The sequence below is a fragment of the Cavia porcellus genome, unplaced genomic scaffold (genome assembly GCF_034190915.1).
Source record: "Cavia porcellus strain 051 isolate PalLab524CR breed Dunkin Hartley unplaced genomic scaffold, mCavPor4.1 scaffold_2, whole genome shotgun sequence".
In the NCBI taxonomy this organism is placed as follows: domain Eukaryota; kingdom Metazoa; phylum Chordata; class Mammalia; order Rodentia; family Caviidae; genus Cavia; species Cavia porcellus.
Genome location: NW_026947485.1, coordinates 23312369 through 23337657, shown reverse-complemented (window position 1 = coordinate 23337657; position 25289 = coordinate 23312369). Strand labels below are relative to the sequence as shown.

Below are 25289 nucleotides of genomic sequence, written 5' to 3'. Positions count from 1 at the left end.
GTGAGGGTTAGAGCAAAGCAGCTGGGATGCTACCTGGTGCCAAGTATGTCCAGAAATTGCTACCTGTTATTAGTTCCTGCAGATGTAAGATAATCTACATTAGATCATCTCTTTCTAACTTCTGGACATTTTTACCTTGCACATAGAACCCATCTGTAAGAGCCACCCTTATTTCAATGTGCCTTTCTCATGATTACATACCACTTTCATTTGGTTTATGTCTCCTTAATTGAGTTGAATTCAGTGCTTATATAGCATATTATTTGAATGCCAGAAAACATGTTTCCAAAAAGCAAATATTTTAATATGGCTTTCTAAAGGCTTGCAATAGATAAGTGACTTAAGTTATTGAAATAATTTAAATGAGTGCTTTGTTATTATGAGTTCTTAAATAGCAAATTGTAAGTCTCTATACAAATAACCATTTCTTGGCAATTCAGATTCCGTTTTCTTTTCTCTTAGGAAGGACTGATACTGTTTACCATTCACAATCTTGGCAGGAATTTGAAAAGTAATATGCATTCTACTTTCAGGAGGAGAAAGAAAAGGTCTTTGCAAATCACAGGGCCTCCTGCTGGATTCCTAAATTCAAGTTCAGGGTGTCCTGGTTCTAGGTCTTGTACTCTAAGGTTTTAATTATACATTCTTATTATGATACATCTTTTAAAAAAGTATATACCATTAAAAATAATATGAACTATTAATTATTAAAGATTTTTCTTCAGTTTCCTTTGACTTTTAGTTGAACTGATAGCTATAATAAGTCATAAAAAAGATATCATTGATTGCTCGAAGGGAAAAATGTTGACTTTTTTCAAACACTTTAATCACTATTGCTGAAAAACTACAATATGAAGAGAAAAAACAATCATTCTAATTAAGGGATTAAGGGAAGGCTGTTTAAATGGCGAAATATTTTACCATAAATCACAGGTATCTTTTATGTCTCTAACATACAAAAAGCTGAATTATTTTTTCCCTCTCTGTGGAACATTCCTATGAGCAAGTACTCAAGAAATAGCACGAACAAAATTATACAGATATAGATGCGAGAATTTTTGCCAGTTGGGCTGGAAGTTTATAAAAATTCTTTTCTGACAACTCAGTGACTTAGTCAGACCCTAAATAGAATAAAAATGAAATAAAGGAGCAGATGCATGGCTCAGTGTGAAGGCCCTGTGTTCAATTCTTAGTACTCACAAAAAGTCTTTCAGTCTCTTCTTCCTCTTCTTCCTCCAATTTCTCCTCTTCTTCACTCCTCTCCCTCCCTCATTTGTTAGCAAACTAGTTAGCAAGAGTTTTACTTGTAAATAAAAGAAGTACTGTAAGTGAAACAAAAGTAAGAGATAGGAGAGTGAGAAGATGGTCAAATCCAATGGGCTGAGATTTGATGTGTTCTTCCTTGAGGATAGCTGAGATTTTGGTCGTGTGTATTTCCAGGTAATTTCAGCACTAGGCAATGAGTGGGAGGCTATCAGACTTGGAGTTTTGCAGATCAATATGGTCAACTGGGCTTGAGAGAGGAACAAAAGTCATTACAATGTTGAATGATAAAATCTATGCAGATTGCAGCAAATGGGAACAAACAGGGTGGGAAACAGTACTAAAAAAAATCAGGTAGTGAAAGTTCCAGACTTGCATAATTGTATTGTAATATTATGGGGAGGCAGGGTGTGGACAGAACAAGAATGAAAATTTAAAAGTATAAGTTGTGAGTAATTTCTGCTGCAGATAAGTTTTAGAATCATCTAGTTGTATTAGCTTCCTATTTCTATAAAAGAAATGGCCACGAATTTAGAGGCTTGAAACAATCACCATCTGTTAGCTCACTGTTCTTCTAGGAGTCTGTCGTAACGAGATGAGTTCATTTGCTAAAGGTATCCAAGGCCAGACTCAAGGTGTTAGTTGGCCTAAATTCTTCTCCGAGGGGTCTGGTAAAAAATATTTTTTCCATATTCTTTTTTTTTTCGCTGTCCAACATTAGTTCTTGCAATTATAATCCTGGTTTCTGGCCAGTCAGCTTCTGTATTTTTCCCTAAAAGTCCCTAAACTTCTACTTTTAAAGGGTCCCCCTGATTAAGGCAGATATCCCTTCAATAACTTGACTTTCGTCATACAATGCAGCATGATTGCACATGACGCATCTTATTATAATAGATTCAATCCTCACTCAAAGGAAGGGATTAGATGTTAAAAATTGTTGGGGTTATTTTAAAACTCAGCCTACTATACTAGTCAAATTCAAATAGAATTTTTTCTTTTAGATTTAATTTGAAAGAATTGACATCTTTATGAAATGTGGACTTTTACAAAGTCCCATGTACTTTCTTTTCATGTAAAATTTGCAACATTAGTTTTCATAGATATTCTATTTCATATACATTGTTACTTAATGAAAAATTTCCATTACACTATCTAATTAATTTATCATTGGCCTTTATAAATTTACTTTATATTTAACTACCTAGACTTTGCAGCAATTCCTTAGCAGTCACTTATTTTCTTGGATTTGTTAATACAGCAGTAAACGGGAACAGTGAAATGTCACCCAAGATTTGGAGGCAGATTTATTTAATATTAACAGGCCTCACAAGGTTTTATTCCCAAAGTATCAGGTCCCAATCTCTGGTGTTCTAAGATTTATATGGGGCTTACAAGCAGGAAGTACAGAAGTGGAGTATTTGGTGATTATTGATTGGTTACATCTTACCTTACTATATTACTGATTGGCCTAGAAGAAAACTACATCATGTATGTTGCATACTAAGACAAGTTTGAATTCTGGGCAAGCTTGCAGTTATGGGGAGCATACAGGTTCAGGGTGGGGTCAAGCTGGAAACTGTGGGAACCAAGAAGTTCAGGGTACAGCTGGTTTTGGTAAAGGAAATATATATCTGGTATTAGTGGAGGCAGGACACAAGTCTGCTCAGGGGAGTAGCTAGTTGCCGGGCTTATATAAAATTAACTCTATTTTCCTCTTCATTAAGAGTATGATGAAAGTTTTATATATAATAAATTTTCTCTTTTGTAATGTTTGTATATTCATTGTTAATGTTTCATTGGCTTGGTTATGAAGTCTCTAACTTGTGTTAGAGAATAGTAATATGAACTCTTCTTAATACTGTAAATGTGTATTCATTCTAGTAGGCATTTTGTCACTGTTAGCTTCATTGTCTCTTTGCAGAATATTACTTAGAATTTAGGGGAGTACTTTTTTGGTGGTCATAAAGTTTTTAAGATGTCCTTTAACATGGAAATACCTTACTTCTCCGTCAATTCTTAGACAGTTTTGCAGGACATATGATACGAGTCCAGGTTTGAAATGTTTTGTTTTCTTTTAAAGCTTGAAATAATTCACTTCAAGCTCTTCTGGCCATTAATATTTGTGCTGAGAAGTCTGCTGTAATTCAAATGAGTTTATCTTTATAAGTGATTCATTTATACAGCTTTTAAGATTTGGTCCTTATGTTAGACATCTGGAATTTTGCCTGTGATATACATGGAGAGATTCTTTTCTGATCTCAGCTATTTATCTTTTTTTATTTTATCTGTATATTACAATCTTTCCCCATATCTCAAATTTTTTCTATTATTTCTGTAAAGAGGTTTTTGTGCCATTTGTGCCACCTTCTGATTTTTTCACTAATTCCATTTAATCTTTGATCAGTCTCCTTTGTGTCATCTAGTAGCTATTAGATACATTTTTCATGTTCTGTTCATGATATTTTTTTTTTATTTAAAGAAAAGGAAACGAAAAAAAAATACATGGAGATAAAAAAAAGGGTAGAAATAATACAAAATTACAGACAAACAAAAGGCAAGAAATTGCCGGTTGATAAGTTACAAATTGTCATCTTCGAAATAGCTGTTCAGGTTATAGAATTGGGTATTTAGAATGACATTCAAAAAAGTGACCCTACAAACCATTCTGCTCTATGATCGAACAAAAGCTCCGTAATGTGATTATCAGTCCTACACATTTGTTTTACATCTCAAAGAGGGTAAGATTAACCATATCAAAACAGAACAGAACATTTAAAAAAATAAAAAAACAATTTAAAGAAATACAGATTTCAAAGCAAGTCCACTGGAGATCTTCATTATCTGTCTCTAGCTTCTTACAAATAGTTGTCCCTATCTTCACCCACTTTATATACTTATTGCATATTATAGAACTAATCAAATCATTACAGGATGATGAAGTCTTTTTGTTCATGATATTTTTAAGGTATTTTTGAATGACTGGTCTCTGACAGCAGCTTGATCTTCTTGGTCTGACCCTGTTCTCGCTTTGGTAGTTTTTGTCACCCATACTTTCAATAGAAGGCATTTTCACTGACTCTAACTCTTTGCTAGACTGGCATTTTGTTTAACTCAGCTTGCTTTTTATTTGTGTTTTGTATAAACACATGATTATTTGGTTTATTAAGTGCATTATCTGTTTAGTTATATATTCTTTAAGCTCACCAAGCCCCTTATGGATGATTTTTAAAATTTTTTATTCTCTTCTGTTATTCTTTTGAATGATCCAGTTGCATGGCTTTTGATTTCCTCTTCCTCGATTCCCAATGGATCAGTTTTGGGGAAATTGGGAGCTTTTGGATGAACTTTGTTGCCTTGTCTTCTTGTGTTTCTGTTGAAATTTTTGTTGTGTTTCATTTTGATCTGTTTGTGCTGAGGTTTGCAGGCTGATTATAATGGAAGACTTTGTTGCTCTTCAATTAGTGTCTGCTTTTCAGTGATACATTCTGGGAGACGCTGCAGTGCGTTTGGCCTATTACTCAATCCTGTGGGTATTGGTATTGTTATTCACGCAGTATTGGTAATCACACAAAGGTAATCCAGATATTGTCATACAAAGAAAATCAATTAATAACATCAACTCTGTCACTTTAGCAATAGCAATAAAATCAGCAATAGTGTCAAAGACAAACTGGATACTAACATAACTTTAGAACCAGTAATATACAACTATAACCCATAGAAAATAGATCTATAATTATAAACACTGAGAGAACCAAATATTAACACTCTGTAAATATCTACTGCTAAGCGCTACATTGATCTCTACTTCATTTCTAGAATTATGTCATTTACAGTATGTCATGTAAAATATATGCAATGTGTGACCTTAATGTGAATTTTTTTTTTTCGTGTAGCATAATGTCTAAGACATCCCAGTTGCTTTACAGACACCAGTTTTATCCTTTTTTATTGCTGAAGAGTGGTCTATGGTATGGATACCTCATAGCTGATTCAATCATTTACTCACTGAAGAACCTTTTGGTTCCTTCCAGTTCATGGCTATTAAACAATTATATATGGATTATTGTGGTGAGTAATTATATAAAGGTTTTTGCATGAACCTAAGTTTTCACTTCCCTGGAATTTATTCCCAGGAATGTGATTGCTGGACCATTATGGTAAAGGCATTTTTAAAAATAGCTTTTTAAAAGCTAATCTTTCGTGTTAATCATTAATTTATCTCCATCTTGAAAGTAAGAAGTTAGGGGCTGGGGTCAGCTCAGCGGCCCAGCACATGCCTGCCAAGCGCGAGGTCATGAGTTTGATTCCTAGTACCAAAACAAAACAACAACAAAACAAAAAAAAAAAAAAAAAATAAAAAAGAAAGAAAGAAAAAGGAAAGTAAGAATTTAACAGCATTGTGAAGAAGCCTGGATTTGGAGCTGAATGTGGCACAGTTGTCATTAGTTGTGAGTTTTGAACTTTGGCACATTACTTAATCCAGCCATAACACTGCATCACTGTTTCTCATCTGTGAATTTCTCTAACTTTCATAAATACTGGAGGACATAGGAAAGGTCAGGTGTAGAGTCTGATTCTAACACTGGAGGACATAGGAAAGGTCAGGTGTAGAGTCTGATTCTAACACTGATCTCTGTGAGAGTTGCTTTTCCCCTGAAGCTCCTGCTCAGATGATTTTTATCCATGTTCCAGCATAATCTCTGCCATGTTACACATATTTGAAAGGAATCAGTCTACAGCAGGACCAGTTTCATTGTGAGCAAACTTATTAGCATCAGATTTTATCCTTGGGGCCAAGAATCATGCTAATAAATTTAAAAAGGGTAAGAACAATAAATAAAAAATATGCAATTTCAAGATTAAAGACAATGACAGAGTTTGTGAGCAAAAACTGAAGTGGTATATCGAACTTTTCTCAAAGGTTACCACTGCCACAGCTACTAAAAATCTAATATTCAAATATAAGCATACGTGTATCATCATAAAAGCACATTTTAAATTATGTGAAATGCTGATTTTATAATACATTTGAAAGTCTGCCAGCTTACTATATACTGTATGTTAGATACAGCCACCATTGTAAATAATCTAGAATCAGTATTTTATTACACATTGCTTGATCAAAGTTTTTTTGTAATCTGTCCTTGCTGTCATATTTTATAACTGATAGTTCATTGAAAAGAAAAAGCCCAAAGCTGAGTAAATATGTGTGCATATTTTGGATATATTCATAAAAATTTATTAAGTTTAATATAACATTATTAAAATATATTTTATATGATAATATAATATGTGTATTACTGTTTAATTTTGAACAAAATGTAAAATATTTTGTAAAAATTAGTCATATAACAAACTGTTGATATACAAGTGAAAATGTTTTAAACTAAATAATTCATACAATTCATACATATATATGAATACATGAATATAAATGCTAATTCACACTCAGAGATACATACACAATACTTGCATTCTTTTATTAGATGCTTTATATTTCTTTTTTGATAATAGTTTATCACATATATTAAGAAAATGGTCCTTTCAACTACATATATAAAACACTGAAAGATTTTTTGAGAGATGTATTTCACCCTATTAAAAATTCTGTAGGTTTTATATATTTGTATACTCATGAGGCATCATGAGTTTTTGCACACACTAATTTCTTAGCAATTTTTTACATTGTCACATTTTTAAGTCTTGGTTTTGTTGGTGATGTGATAATTATCTGACTATTCTAAATTTTCTCCCTCACACTTGAATTCAAACAGGTAGTTTCATTTTATTTTAACTCCCAAATTTTAAAGAATTTCACATTTCTTCCTTGAAATATATTAAACTCTTCTAGGTGCTGATAGAAATCTTAACATGATTATTGCAAATTATCTGCCATCTTGCTCACTGACAAGTCCTGTTGGTACTCTTTTATCTTTAGATACATACTGCATGTGTGCAGTGTCATTGAGTTTTAGTCATTCCACCTCTATGAGAGTTTATGAGCTATGCCAGATGTTCTTCTTTAATGCTGAATGCTATGTTGTTTATCCATCTGACCATTTGTCAACTTACTTCTTTGAAATCACACACCTGAACCAATTTAAAAACTAAGCCTATTGAATCTATGTATGCAAAGGAAGTAGTGATCCATGTTAGAGATCGTGCTTGTTTGGTGTGACTGTGCCTTCAGAGTATAGAGTTCTTTCAGTCCCACTTCCAGAGATAGTTTCCCCATCATGTGCAAGCTAGTCAGTTCAGCCAGCCTAGTCAGTTCTAAAGCAACCAATGGCTGCATGTCTGGAATGACTACGCTGTCTTGTTTAGATCAAGGTGAAACGTGGCTGGTCATAGCATCAGATTGCCTGTTAGTTGCTATAGGTTTGTAAAAAGCATTATACTAGACAAAAACACATTTTTATAACTAGCTGAACACAGGATCCAACCCCAATGTACTTTTTTGGTGAAATAGAAAATTCTACCTGGAGTAGAAGAGGCTGTTTTGCCTTAACTGCCTAAGCTATAGACAGAACAAAAAATTATATTAAAAACAGGATTTACCTAAGTAGCACAATTACGGTCATATAGATCTTACAATTCTAAGGGAAAAGAAAGGTAAGGTAAGGAGACATAAATACCAACCAAACATATCCAGCTAGGGGGGAGTGAGGAGAGAGAAAGAGAGACAGAGACAGAGAGACAGAGAGACAGACAGAGATAGAGACAGAACTTATCCCTAAAGCTTTGAGCAGAACTAATCTCAGCCGTGATCCTTAGACTATACCAGGAAGAACCATTCCTCAGGGAAGAGAGAGATTTAGTGCTCCTTTATGGTACTCTAATCCTGTTCTCCCTCAATGTCCCAACATGCATTTCTGTCAGTGACAGAATTGCCTTGCAAAGGTGAGCATCTTGAGCTGCCATGCATTTTATCACATCTAGTAAAATGCTTGTTATAAAACAAAACAAAGTGGAGTACACATATTGTCATCACTTCATAATTATGATTAAGTAACTCAATCGCATTATGTGTCAGAATCTACTGTGAGATTTTTATAAAAATAATAATACCTGGCTCCACTCCAGACATTTGGGATGGTTTCTGAGCATCTGTGATTTTTTAAACCACCAAAGTTGGTTTCAATGCTGAGGAACAACTGAGAACCAGTATTTCACACTGACGTGGTTAGAATGATGTCAGAGGCAACCAGCGAGACCATCTCCCAGCGCAGCTGTCCAGGGAGACCCCGACCTGGCACCAGGTGGTGCTGTGGGTACAACTCTGAGCCTCCTTCCTGTTTCCCCAGCTGATCATAAGGAACCCACCAGCTGCCACAGAGCAGGAAGGGTCTCAGCAGAGACCAAAACAACTCCTGACTTGTATGCCACCTGCTTTAAATGAACAGAGGGGAACAGAGTTTCTTCTTGGAAAGATTCGAAGTCACTTATGAAATAAACACAATATGGAGAATTCTATTTGTGTTTAATGTGCTCATTCTATTAAAATTTAATAACTAAAAGTAGAACAGAAAATATAATCAATTTAAGTATTTAAATTTAATTGTAATTTAAATAATAAAATTAAAGACATCCTGTACATATAGCTTCCTCTGTCTATTATCTATTTTTGTCTCCATCTACCTTTCTATCAAATGTCTGTCTATCCACAATAAAACAGTGGGTACACACATGTATTTGCCATAAGAGTATTGACATAAAATATTGACAAGAACACTCTGACTTCATTATGAGTCCCATCCATACAGAAGCCTTGGGTGAAAACCATTACATTTTATTGAACAAGGACTGATAATATGGTTTATGATATTTAATTTAAACTTTACTTTGAAAAAGCTTTACTGAGACACAATTTTCATAGTTTTTAACTTTTTGAGGTGTATTTTATGCTTTTATCAGTTAGGAAAATGATGCTGAAAAGTGTGAAGTCAAGTCAGATTCAGTTGCTTTGAAACTTTATCTATTCAGACAACATTCTTTCTGCTGCACCCGGCACCTCTGTTGTTCAGGTACTCTTTTTTGGCAGGAGTCATAGCAATTGATGATGAAATTTTCTGTGAGGAGTGAAGGACCCTGAAGGACAGGGTCACTTTTGGTTGGTGATCACTTCTGTTCCATATGACGAGGAAAGTTACCTCTGGGGTGTCAAACCGTCTTAGTCAGGAGGAACCTTTGGCATGGGCTCAATTGGCAAAGTCATTTTTCAACTTGGTCTCTGCATAAGAAGCAGGAAGGAACCAAGGAAGGAAAAGAGTATCACATTGTCATGCCACTTTACATAGTATTTCATTGGATACTTTCAGGAGCGTGATGAAGATTGTGGCGTTATTTACTTTAATCATAATTTTTTTTTTTTATTTTCTAACAGATGGCAGACAGGGTCCCAGAAATGTTTAGTAACTTTCCTAAATGTATACTCAAAGAAAAGTAAAAATATTACAGGTCAGGAACAATAAGTGAGAACCCATGATTCACCCTCAGGATTTCTTTGAAGCAAAGGAGTCTTTCAGACTATGAAGTGTGCAAGAAAATAGAGGAGGCTCAGTTCCCTGAAACTGTGGGCCTCACGGGTTCAGCCTCAGTAGCTATCCTGGAAATCCTCTAGTTCCACCTCTGCTGAATCAGGAATTAACCTTTGTACCTTTTGACTATCACAACCCGGAAAACTTTTCTTAGGGTCAATCATTACACAACCGGAATCATATCCAGCAACTCACTTGGGAACTCACTTGACATGTATTCTTTTATTAAGACAGGCAGGTAAATAGTCGCTTGCTGCTATTGATTGGATGGAATTGCCTGTGGGTGGGATGACATCAAGACATGAGAGGGATTTACTATTGAATTTACTGTAGAGGATGGGCACGGATGTTCCCTGGAGTGGCATAATCCTTTATATTCCTGTTCACTCCTGGCAAAGCTGTACTCTGCTAAATGGTTTCTTTGTGGCATATGGTCACAGCAAAGCTCTTAACTAGTGGTGTTTTCCTAACTGTTGCTACTTTTGTAAATAGGGTACAAAACTTGTGGCTCAATGCTGGTAGATGTACTGGAATTTACAACATATTGCTTGTGAAATTATTTTTATTTTGATCTTCCTACCAACATTTTGAAAATGTGATCCAATTAATTCATCTACTTGTTTTCTTCTTATAGTTTTTTTCCTAAAGAATAGTACCCACTTTCTTTGTTGTTTAAACTCATGTTGTTATAAAAATTGTAAGTATTTTTGAATTATTTTTAAACTTTTTAAACAAAGGAAGGTTGTGGGATATGGTGGCATGTTCTTATAATTCCAGCACTACTAGGGTGGCTGAGGAAGGAGGATCACTGAGCATTCAAGGACTGTGTGGTCTACAAGCTAAGTTCAAACTGCATACTGAAACCCTGTCTCAAAAAGACAAAATATTAAAAAATAAACTAAGGAAGAGTGTGTGGATATGTGTGTGTGTGTGTGTGTGTATCTGCATGTACATGAAATTAAAATATTGAAAGAAATTCAGATGAAAAAGACATCTACCAATAATTATACTTGCTTAGGGTAATGTTAAAAGATTGTCAATTTACATATATACATATATTTACACATACATATATATGAAGTCTACAGTGCTCTCTTAAATTCTTCTATGTTTGTGGACTACTTTCTGATCTTTCAAAAGAAGATTTACCCATTTGTCAAAGGCTGATTGTAAGCATGGAGTAAGGTCTAAACAAGCTGGACTGCTTTGGCCAGTGGACCTGATTCTCTCTTGCCTTAAGTGTACACCATATTCAAAGAACCTTTGTTTGAAGGGGGCATGATGACAGGACTACAGAACTGGAGACCAATGTAGTTTGTTCTCACTGAATGCTAGGAGCTAGGATCAAAGTTTTTTAATGTATTTGTTTTAAAACCTTAAAATCTAAGCTTTTATTATTTTTATCATTGTATAACAGGGTATAGAAGAATCTGACAGAATGTAAAGCTGTGGTAGAACTGGTCTCTCTCATGTGCTTCTTCTGTCTTATGGGATTTCTAATCAAACAGTGACAATTTGATTCCTACATTTTCCAGGGATGAATTTGAACATGAAACAATTCCACTATTCTCTCTGCAGCTCGGTTTTATTACCCATAAAATATTTTTATCTGAAATAAAGCTTTTCTCAGTTTTTTCATGACCTCTGTAATTTAAACTGTTTCTCTCTCTCTCTCTCTTTTTTTTTTTTTTTTTTTTTTTTTTTTTTTGTCTTTTTCCTTTTTATCGGTACCGGGGATCGAACTCACACGACTGCCTGCTTGAAGGCAGGTGCTTATGCCACTGAGCTAAACCTCCAGCCCTGTTTGTCTTATTTTAAAAGTATATAGTCTCAACCTTTTGAAGCAGGATAACAACATAATTTTCTGTGCACAATGCAAAATGAAAATATGAGGTTCTTTGTCCAAAATATACTGAATATTTCAGCGGAGCGTTACACTAAGCAGGGGCCATTCTGAGGGTGTGTCCCAGGAAGAGCTCGCATGCTCATGTTGCAGATCTCATTGAATTTGGGAGATTTTCTGAGATCAAGATTGTAGTTTCTTGTATGCTTGCTTAGGTAATTGGAATGATACAGAGAAAATTAGTGTGTGCAATGATGCCATGCAAACTTGTGAATCATTACATATTTTTAAAATATAAAGGGCTCTTTAGCAAAAAATCCCAGTGCAGAGTTTCAAGTTTCACTTCCTTTTAGGAAGAGAAATTCTGACCTATAGGTAGGAAACATAGTACAGATTTCTAATACAATTTAGGTTCCAGTATCCTTAAATTTAAAAATTGCCTCTACTACAGCACTTAGTAATGGTTAGTAGCTTTTATTCTTGAACATATAAAGTCCCTTAGCCTCCATTTATCTGTCTTTAAACTGGAAAGAATGATAGAAGTTTTACAAGTAATAAATCAGCATATCCATGCACAGTATCAAGAATGTAGCAAGCTCTTAAAATTGAGAGTTCTATGACTCTTTTTTAAATATTATTTTGCATAAGCCTGAGGTTTGTCTTTTAGTTATCTCTGGAGAGCCCTATATACTTTTCCTTCTGGACTGAAATTTCTGGAGATGTTCCATGCCACTTCTTTAAGTTGCATATGCAGTGGTTTCTGAGGCAGTGTTTTTTTTTTTTTTTTTTTCTGATTTGTGTTCACTAATGCAATGCTATGCTATACAATTTTTATAATTCTTCTGAATGTTAGGGCTGTCAGTGATGGAAAGTCAATAAAATATAAAGAAATGATAGACCTCTTCACGTGTAATGTTAACGAGATGATGCATTGATAGAATGTGTTGAGGTACTGGCACATAAAAGCATCATAGAAATTTTCGTTCCTTTTTAGGACTCTTTAATGTACCAGGCTTCATGAAAAATCCTATACAGCCATTTTCCTTAGGGAAAAGTGTTAACTGAAATTTCCCTTGTCAGGCATCAAGTCTTAAATATTTAGTTAGAATGACCAGAGGTAATAAATACTCACATTACTTAATAGCTGGTGTTAGGATAAATATATTACCAATCAGAGAGTGTCAACAGCCCATCAAAAATGCCCTAGGTGATCACATCTAGTTAGACCACACACATGATGGTAATCTCCAGCAATATCATGAATATTACTGCTTACTATGATTCCTTTCTGAGTCATTCAGACCTTTTATATTAATTATATTTACAAAGCATTGTATTATTATTTAGATGGATATAGCATTTGAAGATAAAGCAAAAATCTATTATTTGTCTAACAATCACTCTCCTGATCATGTTAGTATTTTGGTCACCTATAAAAATTATAGACACCATGACTATATTATAATATCACATCAGTCAGGAATTAAATGCAATATGAATCTGGGAAAGAGTTAAGTATAGTATAGATTCATAAAAACCATAGATGATTAATTAATGAGATAATATAATGAGATAACTAAGGACCAATTAAAAAGTATATTGAGCCTACTACTGATGGCTAACAATATCAAGTTTCATTACATAAGAACTAATATAAATATTTTGATAGACACATTTTCAAAAAATAATTCTTTTAAATGACACTGTTTCTCTGGTTACTCTTTCCAAGCACCATAACACTTTTCCAGTCTTTTTCCCCACAAAAAATCTTCTGAGAACTTTTAAAAAGTCTTATAATTGATAAATTTCCCCAATTGGACAAGGTCCAAACAGTAAGATAAATGAAAGTTTCTTTGAAGAAGAAAATAATGAACCACAAAATCAGAGAAAAAATTATATTGAAAAGATTGTTCCAAATTAAACGGATAGCAGACTGCGCCTTTCCTTTAAACTCATTCCAACTATAAAGGCTGACTCATGCTTCTCTAGATAAAAGTTTTTTCAATTTTTTTTTTTTTTAATCTTGTTTTGGACACAACTGTCATTGAGTGTAATTGGAAGGAATCCCAGGGTGACATGTGGCTGATGCTCTTTGCACCTGTATAAACAAACACTGCCCCCTACAGATCAGCATCCTCACCCTCTCTTTCCAGTCAAGAAATTTTCTTCCTTTACTACCTCTTTGTTTTCACAGAAAATCAATCAATCAGTCAGTGTTATGGCTTGTATCTAGATGCACCCCCCCCAAAAAAAAATCTCATGCAGTCATAGTGGGACTTTTTCAGAAGTGGCTGGATCCAGAACAGGTGGTTGATTCATGATGCAATGCCAAGATTAAGGGTGTGATTACTAAATTTGTCCTCTGATTGGTTTGACGCCACCATAATCTCCAATATAGAGTGCAAAAGGGACAGAAAGACGCTGTTAAGGGTCCCTGTTACTTTTGCTACTTTGTGGGCACCATGAACTGTTTCTTCTGTGATGCCTCCCTGCTGAGCCACCCTGCCTTGGAGCAAGTCAATTACAGACTGAAAGCTCTACAAACTATGAACCTTTTCTCCTTTAACTCTGGGCAATGGCTATTTTGTTTCAGCAACAAGAAAAGTAACTAAGGCAATCAGTCAGTTCAGATTCAAGATGTAATATAGTGTGTTCTATCCATGTGCATGTAGAGAAACATTGAGAGGAGCTGTTGGGGCACAGTGGGAGTAACCGGGGTATTTACCACAAAAGTTTATGGAATGTGGCCCTCAAGATATGCCCCTTAGAACCATGGCATCAACACCACTGGGCAACTTTGTTAGAATTACAGATTCTTGAATGCTGTCCCAGACCTTTTGGATCAGAAACACTGGGCGAGGCCCAGCAGGCTATGGCTAGTTAAACCCTTCATGTGGTTCTCCTATGGGCTTAGAACACTACCTTAGTGCACAAGGAGGATCTGCTTTGGTGACAGGAGAAAAGGACAAATCCACAAAGAACTGCAGCTAGCAAATTTGTTTCTGAGATGCAATGACCCTGCAGGATCTTAGCTGCAGAAAGCACATTTCCTGGGTGGTAGGTAGTTGAAAACTTTTAACTTTATTTCTCTGGATTACAACTATTTTTTACATCCAGGATTATTCACCTCAGGGGAATCCTGGGCATAAATTGTTTATTATTGTTCTTTCCACCCAGACTTGCAAGAAATTATGTAGATTGCTAAACTGTTTTCCATTGAGAAGGTACTTTGTCTTTTTAGAAACATTTTCCCATATTCATACATTTGTCCCAATTGAACTTGATTTGATAAATTTTGCTGAAGGAATGGAACTCACTTTTCTTACCTCAAAGTTCTGACTGTCTGTGGTGTGGACTTTTGTTTGAACTCTGTATTTGATAAAAACCATAGAAGTTCTAAAGAGCTGCCAGGAAACTGCAGGTCTCAGTACAATTTGTATATTGCATAGTTCAACTTTTCACTCAACAGATTAATTTCATTTTTCTCTATGAGAAGAAGAAAATTGTTCTTAGACTATTTGAGTTTTTATGTCACCTTATAATTTTTGCATCTGTTTATTCATCATGTCTGAAAACATGTCCCCCTTCCTTTTCTTCTTGTCACTTTTTTGTCTCTTTCCCCATTCATCTTTCTTTCCCTCCCTCTTTATTTTCTTCCTTTAAATTATATTCTCTTCCTTATATAACAGAAAAGGCTTTTGTTTTCTCTTAAAAATAAAAATTGAACCTCATTTGGGTAAATCACTTAGTATTTGACCTTCACTGTTTGTTTATATTTCATTACTGAGATTTGTTTTTCACACTGAAAATCAGATCTTAAATACCTATTTATTAAATGCTGTCATGAGGTTAAGAGAAAGCATCTGTTTAAATAAGTCTGAGTCTCAGTAAATGGAAAACATACCTTGCAGGTGGCCTTATTTTTAGTTGTCATTCACCTGTTTTCATAGTTGAATAGTAGCTTATTATATTAAAATATCAAATTTATCTATCCGTTCATAAGGTAAAGTATATGTTGATTTATCTGAGTTGTTATTTATGTAATATAATGAACATTCACATGTACATCACTTTTAATGTGCATACGCAAAGTTTTACTAAAGTAAATAATTGAATTTAGGGATACTACTCTATAAGCATCTTTTCTAGATAATACATACTGATTCCCAGAGACTGTACCTTTTAATACTTTCACTAGGAGTATACAGGGTTTCCTTTTGCTTCACATGTTTAATTGTAATTGATGCTGTTAATTTTTGCAAATTCAATAAGTGGTAATTACGCTTCATGTGTTTTCAATTTGCACTTGCCTAATTATCAGAGAGATTGATCATGTTTAAATGTACCAAGGGTTTATCATGGTTCCCTTTTATGGGACAATATTTGTCTATATCTTTTTTCAAAAGTTTCTATGGTGTTTTTTTTAAAAAGATGTATCAATTTGCAGGAGTCTGATATATTTTAAAATCTGATTATTTTCCTTTCTCAGTCATAGCATCAGAATAAATTCTCCCAGTATTTGGCTTGTGTTTTTACTGTTTGTAAATGATGCTTTTGATATACAGGATTGATTTCTCATTTTAACATTTTATGGTAAGTATTGTATGTACGTTCCTTGCATACGAAACACTGCTTTTCAGAAAGCATACTCTTAGATGGACTTTTCAAATTTTAAGATTCATCTTTTTCTAGGCCCTTAAGTATGTTGGCATAATTTTCTTATTTGTTTATATGGTGTGTGTGTGTGTGTGTGTGTGTGTGTGTGTGTGTGTGTGTGACTAGTTCATCACTTTCACACTGCTCTGCATTGCCCCTGTCAGATGCTGAGTTTCCACCTAAGTGTGTATTTGTTTCTGGAGTCTCAGTTTTACGCTCTTTTGTCTATTTCTGTTGCAACTCCATAATGTCTCACCTAGTTAGTGTTTATGATTAATGTTGATACTTGGTAGGTAGCACATATTACTTACATCATGTTCTTTTTCTGAATTATCTGGAATACTTGCCCATGATTTTCTACATAAAATATATAAAAACTGTAAGCATTTATAAACAAGCCAACATGCTTTAAAACAACATGCTGTATATGGTAAATACGTACAATGTATAAAATGTATTTATATATATACAATAGATAAAATTTTACTTCTAAGAAAAAATAAGCAACTATACACATATACATATATGTCACATAATTTTTCTTAGCTTTGTACTACATATGTAGAAAGTTTTGGATGAGAAGTTTTAGATTTGTGTTCCTTGGTCCTCCTTCCATCAAACAGAAAATGTCCATTTATTGAAGTTTCATTTTACTATTTCCTCTTGTTCTTAGAATTTTCATTAATCATTTTTATAGGGTCAACAGTGAATTTTCAGGTTTACTTGATGCTATCAATCCAGAACCTGAGCATTTTCCAATAGAGACCTAACACTTACCTCAGGAGATCTAGTTCAGCATACTACACAAGTACAGGACTCGTGTAGAGTATTTTTACACGCAGCTTTCTATTTAAGTATCTGTGATCATTTTGAGTTTTTTTCCCTCTGTTAATTTATATATGAGTATGTATGCTTATGAAAAGTATGTATATGTTTATGTTATAGGTGGGAAAATGCTAATCAGTGAGAAAGCCGATTTTTGGTCAGGAAGAATTATACAAAGTAGATCTGAAGGAAATTTGACTGACATGGAAGACCAAAAGTTCTTCAAAAAATGCAATAATACAGGTACATAAATTTGTAACCATTGGAATTTTTCCATATAAGTAAGTCAATTATATAAAGGCACCTAAAAGAGATATCAACTGTAGAAATATTCATGGAAGAGAAAACAATTGAACAGATCCTCAGAGTAAAAGGAAACTTTCAAGAGGGAAACCGAAGTGAGGACAAGTGTGGACATAAGAGAAATACTATCTTTATGTGTTCAAAATGCATTTTCTAATATTTAATATGTGGCACTTAAACTAGTTTAAGTCAAGATAATCTATAAATATTACAAATATTTCATAGTTTATTTAATTCATTTTTATATGAAAAACTATAACAATTTGATTGTTCATTTTCTCTAGAGTACCAGTGTCAAGAGATCTCAGATTCATTACTAACATTGTCTGAAAAAGGCCAAATATGTATGATTCTAAACATAAAAAAATTGACTTCAACATTGTGGAATATATAGAAATTTTTTAGGTGAAACATGGATATTTTAATGTGCACCTAATTCTTGAAACACTTACTTTGCCAAGTAATCACATGCTTCCATTTTTAGTGATTAAGATCATTTTTTTACACTTGCAGACTTGAAAAAGCTCAAAGAATTTCTTCCACCAGTAGTTTGAGCAGTGCTCTATTTTTTCAACATTATTTTTCAGACAAAAGATTCAATTAAAATTTATCAATACAAAGTTATCAAAAATGTTTTAAGAAATCATTGATAATTGACTAATTTAGTATATTAAATTTCAATAGATATATTTGATATTTCTCATATGTTGAATATTATCTGAAAAGGAAAACATGAAATTACTTTTCTAGATTTAATGAAACTATTCAGTGTTTGGAAAGTCTAAATAACTGACTGAATCATTCGCTTTGTTCAGAAGTTTGCTTTTGTGGAAATAAAACATAAAATAGTAAGTACATACTACTGTAGATCATTTTCAAGGACGTGTATTCAATATGTTATTATCTAAAGTATTTAACATTTCTTTATTCCATTTATATATCACCATATCTCATGTCCAATTTATCTACAATTGAAATAACTTGATAGAAAATTTTCCTTTCTCATTACATGCAAAATTGACCAAATTTAACATGAAGGTTTGAAGTAACTAGTAGACTAGAGATCACAAAGCAAAATAAAAAATTTTTAGCATATGGGAAAGGTTGATTGTTTCTTAGATTGTCACTTCATTTTTGTTTTGATTTGCTTTTGTTTACATGTCAAGAATGCCATGACCCAAGTTTGCATCACAATTGGCCAGATGCTTCTACTTTTTATGGTAATAATGCATCCAAAGCTGGGAATCCATTCTGGAATGAACTGTCTGCTTCTAATCCATTTTTGGATGATATAACTCAACAAAGAAATAGCCAGAAGAGAGATAATGTTTCCATCTTGAAAGAAGATCCTTTTCTTTTTTTAAGAGAAATAGAAACTGGGGATTCTTTTGATTCCTCTGGTGATGAACTTGATGTGCATAAGTTGCTCAGGCATTCCTCAGGGAATCCAGGAAGATCTAAAAGTGTTTCAGAGCTTCTAGGGATTTTAGATGATACTGCCCAGCTTTATGATGATATTCACAGTTCCAATCAGATTCTAGTTCAAGACTTAGAATGGCTTCAAAATGACCGAGAAGCTTATAAAATGGCTTGGTTAAGTCAACGCCAGCTGGCCCGCTCCTGCCTGGATTTGAATGCAATTCATCAGAGTCCCGGATGGGCCCAGACACAAGTTGCAGAGACCACCACAGTTTGTAAAATAAATCACCAAGGAGGATCTGTACAATTACCTGAATCAGACATCACTGTTCATGTGCCCCAAGGTCATGTAGCTGTGGGAGAATTCCAAGAGGTCTCACTTCGGGCTTTTCTGGATCCTCCAAAAATGCTGAATCATGATCTTTCATGCACTGTAAGCCCTCTTTTGGAAATCACATTAAGCAACCTGAATACAATGGAAGCTATTTTGCTGGAGATGAAAATCGGGGCTGAAGTGAGAAAGGATCCTTTCAGCCAAGTCATGACAGAAATGGTGTGTTTATACAGCCTGCAAAAAGAAGGCCCTTTCAGAGTGCTGAACACCTGCTATATTTATAAAGACACCATCCAAGTCAAGCTAATGGACTTCAGTCAGGTGATGTATCTAGTGATCGCTGCACAAGCTAAAGCTATTCAGTCACCAGCTGCCACCATTTGGGACTATATCCACAAAACCACCTCAGTTGGAATTTATGGACCCAAATACATCCATCCTAGTTTTACTGCTGTTTTCACTGTCTGTGGACACAGCTATATGCCAGGAAAGCTTACAGTCTCCGATATTAACAAAGGTAGGAAAAGCACATCTCCAGTTGTATTTCATCTCTGGGGGAAGCATTCGTTTTTACTGAACAAACCACAGGATTTAAGTATTTCAGTTTTTTCATGTGACCCAGATTTTGAAGTAAAGGGAGAAGCAGAGAGGAAAGAAATTAAACGAAATCAGTTGGAAACAGGCGAAGTAGTTCATCAACGATTTTTATTTTCTCTGGTTGACCACAGGGAGATGCATTTGTTTGTTTTCCGTGTTCAGGTGGATACCCCCGACTGTAGACCAGTTGCACAGTTCTTTATCACTTCACCTGATCCAGCTCCAAACTTAAAAAGGCTCTCAAACCTACCAGGTTGTCTGAAGGAGAAAGAAGTCAAATCTGCCCCTTCACTGCCAACGCTGCCTGTTAAGTATCCCACCTTCCAAGATAAAAAAATGAACTTTACCAACTATGGGGTGACCCTGAAAACAGTGCTAAGACAAATCAAGCTTGACTACTTACTTGAATATTTCAAAGGGGACACTATAGCTCTTCTTGGAGAAGGTAAGGTAAGAGCCATGGGGCAGACCAAAGTGAAAGAATGGTACGTGGGTGTCCTCCGAGGTAAGATCGGACTTGTGCATTGCAAAAACATCAAGGTGATTTCAAAAGAACAAGTAATGCCTGCGTCAGACAGTATCTTTACAACCAGGAATCTTCTCGAACAAATAACCCTGCCCTTTAAAAAACTGACTTACATATACTCAGTCGTATTGACCTTGGTGTCTGAAAATGTGTACGGCTGGAAAGTTTTAGCTGATGTCCTGGGATACTCACATCTGTCACTGCAAGATTTTGATCAAATACAAGTGAACAAAGAATCAGAAAGGGTTTCTTATGTGGTAAAGAAGCTAAAAGAAGATTGCCATGCTGATAGAAATACAAGAAAGTTTCTTTATGAACTTGTTGTGGTGAGTACTGCTTGATGACAGTAAGTTATTTGCCACAGACAACTGTATCTGCTTGAGCAGCCCTGACAAACATAGAAGAAATGTCTAAAAATTGTCACAAATACTTTCTAGTCACTTTAGAGCAAACAGAGAGCTTTTCCTACAGGATCATATAATTGGATTCTTAGATTTCTGATTCAGTTTTGATTTCCTCAGAAAGTAGGTCCCCAAAGATCATCTTTTTAAGGGAAGTTTAAAGGTTCTGTTTGTGTATATCCTAAAACTAAAGAGTTTTTCTTCCTTTGTCAAATAGCCGTCAAAGGATCAAGAGAAGCTCTATAACTTGAAAGTAAATAAGAACAAACCTAAGAAAAACTAACTTGGCCATTGCTAGAGGTCTGCTTTTCATTATTGTTTAAAAAATATTATCAGTGTCCTGCACTGTGGCAATTTAATTCCTCTTCTGTTTGCACTGCATTGCAACAAGCAATGATATTGTTAATTCTCTCTTTAATCTTCACTTTCTAATAACATGTTTATCTTCAATTTTTCAGTTAGTAAATATTTATACCAGTGAAAGGCTTAGAGTCCAGAAGAATGTTTTTAAAATTGAAATCCAATAATTTGTAAAAGATTAAAAAATTAAGAACATATTTCTGAACACCATATTTCTAAAAAATGATAAAAATGTGAGCATACAATGATTGCTAACACTTCCTGAATAATAGCTAATACTAAAAGCCAGTGATGTAGGAGAGGAGTCAGATTATACAGAGAGGTATATATAGAAGAATAAAGTTTTAATCAAAGTACAAAAGGAGGGCAAAAAGATTGTAGAGGAATTTTAATCTGTGATGTTAACAATAATTTATATATTAAAGAAAAAATATCTAAAACATTTCCTATACTTCAATGTTTTTGATGATTCTACAATGATGCTAGAAATTAAAATTGAAGAGCTCTAATATTCAATTAGTAAGTGAATATTTGTTTTTTGTAGTGTGCTTTATTTTCATTTAACTTGGACCACTGGAGACTGAATGCTAGAAGCTGCTCTACCTTTAAAGCTGCATCTGTATTTGCAATAAAATAGCTCATTATTTTTTACAGTTCATATTCAGCATATATTCACAAAGGTTTAAATCAAAGCTGGCTTTCTTTTATTCTCTGGTTGAAAAGTAGTTATATTAGCCCAATATCAAACAGTTAAGCCTGATGATACCTGTATTTCTTGGAGGACATGAAAATGAATGTCAGACTAGGTGACGAATGATGGTAGAAAGCTCATTCAAGAGACTAGTTCTTGAGAGAGCCCCAAAACGCATGTCTTACTTTAGTGAAGGCTTCTGTATGGAGGAGACTCAGGCCTAGCCATCCGATAGGAGACTGACTGAACAAGGAGTGTTATCTCTTAAAACTTTATCTGTGTAGTAAATAAGCATCTTTCTTAGGCTGTAGACTAATTTGAGGAGGCTGGTTCAAAGGAGAATTTACAAGAGGCTATCCTTATATACTGATGCTCTATAGAGTCTTTTAACATATGACATAATCTTTATATTTACTGTGCAGAATTAGACAAGGTGATACTATTACCACATCAATTTTTAAAATCATTAAGTTGAAATAGTAAGTAACTCATCTGAAGTCTTATTCTTTGTGGAGACTTGTTTTAAATTTAGGCTCTGTGACTTTAAGTGGTAACTTTATTTTGCTCAAAGGAGAACCTAGACTAGACAATGGTAAAACCATTGTATAGTCTACTAAAAACACCTTCAGGAACCCACTGGCTCAGTATTGCTTCTCATTTAGGCCCTATCTGCCAGGGGAAAAAAATGCATAGATCAATTCAGTCTATGTATAACCACAGGTGGCCCTTCAAATCATGTACTTCCATGGCAATAACCACTCTGTATATTTCAGTGGTCATATGACTTGATCATTCATTTTTTGCTTATTATATCCTAATGGTAGATAAACGTTCTGAGCAACATTAAGTAATGAGGAGCAACTAAACATTTTTATTTGCTTATTGTACTAAGGACATACATAAAAATAAAATTGCATCTCTAAAATATATTCAAAAGAGCTGAGGATTTAGCTCTGTGACTAAGCACCTGCTTGGCAAGTGCAAGGTCACCAGTTCAATCCCTGGTACCAAAAATGATAAAAATAAATAAATAAAATATATTCAAAACAAAACAGAAACCTGTAGACTTGTTCAAAACACACCTGATGAATGAAAAAGCTCAGAAATACAAAAACAAAAGATGCTGATGATTTTCCATTTGGCCATTTACAACACTGTTTTATCTTCAGTAGCCTGTGTTTTATATTTAACACAATTACATCAGTAATGAGAGAGACCATTGGTTATTTTAAAAGAAATGAACATTGATAGTTTTATTCAAAGTTGGAACATCTTATTTGTATACAATAGAGATGATTATAGAAAGATTTAGATTCTTCTGGAGTGCTGGAGATTGAACTCAGGGCCTCATGCATGCTAAGCATACTCAAATTCTAGGATGTTATAAATTGTACTTTGGTGAAAAAAATAAAATAATGCTTACCATCACCAGTGATTTCACTCTTTAGAGAAATCGTGTAGCTAATTCTCTGGTAAGGCAAGCAATTATTTTTTTGTAAATCAACTTTGAACTGATAGATTAGAGATTGCTAGAATCTCAGTACTTTTGGAAGTGTGTATTCATCCTTTTCCTCTTGCAAGTAAAGATATAAAACACACTGGTTCAGTGACTTACCCATCATTGTGTAGTCATTGATTTAGTCCTATATCTCTTCTAATTTGATTTACCTATTCTATTATAGTGCTTGTTGAATTTGCTTAACAATAAATCAATGATTTGAGCTTTAGAAAACTCAGTTATATATGTTTTTTTTTTAATTCCAATTTCTAGAACATGTAATGAAATTGTTAATTTAAAGAAAAAAAAATCTTTAATTCTACCACATAATTATTGCCACAGGCTCTGCTGAAAATGGACTGCCAAGGGTTAGTAGCACATCTTATCCAAGAGGCTGTGATTTTGACTTCAGCTGTCAAGCTTGGAAAAGGCTGGAGAGAGCTCGCTGAAAAGTTAGTGCACCTCACAAAGCAACAGATGAAGGCATATGAAATTCCTCACCAAGGAAAAACTGGAAGTGTTGCAGTCGAGGTGAGACTTTGTCTAATGTATCATACGATAGTGAACTGTTGCAGAACAAGTAAAATGTGTGATGAAGCCTGGACCATATGCACAGGGAATGTCCGTGATCCACTAACTGAAATCACTACAGAAGTAACTGAGCAAGCGGCCACGGATTTTGTTGGGTAGCAGAAGCACCCGCCTGGCAAGGGCGAGGTCGTAGGTTCAAAAATGTGTTGATGTTTCCCCCTGAATTGCACATTAACATGCCTTTGTTAAGATGAATTCATTAAATTGGATCATTAAGAAGGGATATAAAAACATGAAGCACACAGCAGCTGAATTTTGAAGGGAAGGAATTGGATCCAGCCAATGCAAAGGAGGAGGATATTAAAAGTATTTGTAAATCTCGGACCTTGACTTAGTCATTTGTCACAAATGTGGCTGATTGTCAAGTAGGAGGAAGACGGTGGATCATGTGAGACCCCTGGCAGTGAACACTGAAGCTGCCTACCAATTTATTATTGTCCTCAGAATGATCATACATTACAAACTACAGGTACCAAATACAGAACGGCAGAATTTAGTACAAAGTAAACTTTTGCCATGTAAACACTGTTGTGTTTTTCTTTTTCCAATTTTATTAGTACATTTTAGACTGCATAGTGATGGCATTTGTCATCAGGAATTTGTACCTGTACTTAGTATGTCTTGATTCTTCTTTTTTCTCCCAATGTCTTCCCCTCCCTTCAACATTCTCTACCTCCTTATTTACAAAATTTCCACTTCTTTTCTCTTATTTCCTTTTTTCTTTTCCCTTCCTTCTCCTCCCACCTCCTTTACTCCACTTTCAATTTGAACATTTTCTTACCGTTTTCCAATATTTATTATATATTTTGATCCTTATTTACACTTTTGCTTTTTCACACCAGAGAAACAATGCAGTATTTAAACATGTGTGTCTGATTTATTTCACTTAAGAGCTTGGTCTCAAGGTGCATCCATTTACCTGCAAATGCCTTAAGTTTATCCTTCTTTGCAGCAGAGTAGTATTATGTTGTATAAAAATATCATTTCTTCTTTATCTGGTCATCTGTTAATGAACAGTTGAGCTGTTTCTGAGATTTAGCTATTATAAATCGTGTTGCTATAAAAATAAATGTGCATATATTGCTGTGGTATGATTATTCCAGGAAGATACTGAGAAGGTGAATAGCTGGGTCAAACGGGACCTCTAATTTTAGATTTTTGAGGAATCTCCACACTGATTTTCACAGTGGTTGCACCATTCTACATTCTCAGCAGCAGTGGAGAAGGGCAATTTTTCTCCATGGGCCCTCCAGTACTTTTTATTGAGTTCTTGATAACCATTCTTTTTGGAGTGAGATGGAATCTAAGTAGTGTTTTAATTTGCATCTCTCCAATCATCAGGGATGTTGAACACTTTTTCATATATTTATTTGCTGTTTGTACTTCTTTGGTTGAGAAATGTCTGTTCATTTCTGATGCCCATTTCTGGATTGGGTGTTTAC

At 34.5% G+C, this 25289-nt stretch overlaps 1 protein-coding gene and 1 pseudogene across 2 annotated transcripts in view; both read left to right on the top strand.

Moving 5' to 3' along the window:
* Macc1 (MET transcriptional regulator MACC1) overlaps positions 1-25289 on the top strand; it is a 62018-nt gene that overhangs the window by 22332 nt on the left and 14397 nt on the right. For both annotated transcript variants that reach the window (XM_063239213.1, XM_063239215.1), the window contains exons 3-5: positions 17248-17370; positions 18597-20632; positions 23599-23787. In XM_063239213.1, coding sequence (XP_063095283.1) covers positions 17256-17370; positions 18597-20632; positions 23599-23787 — 2340 coding nt within the window. In that variant the 5' untranslated portion in view covers positions 17248-17255. The remainder of the gene's footprint in view (positions 1-17247; positions 17371-18596; positions 20633-23598; positions 23788-25289) is intronic.
* Positions 11840-11935, top strand: LOC111756881 (U6 spliceosomal RNA; annotated as a pseudogene).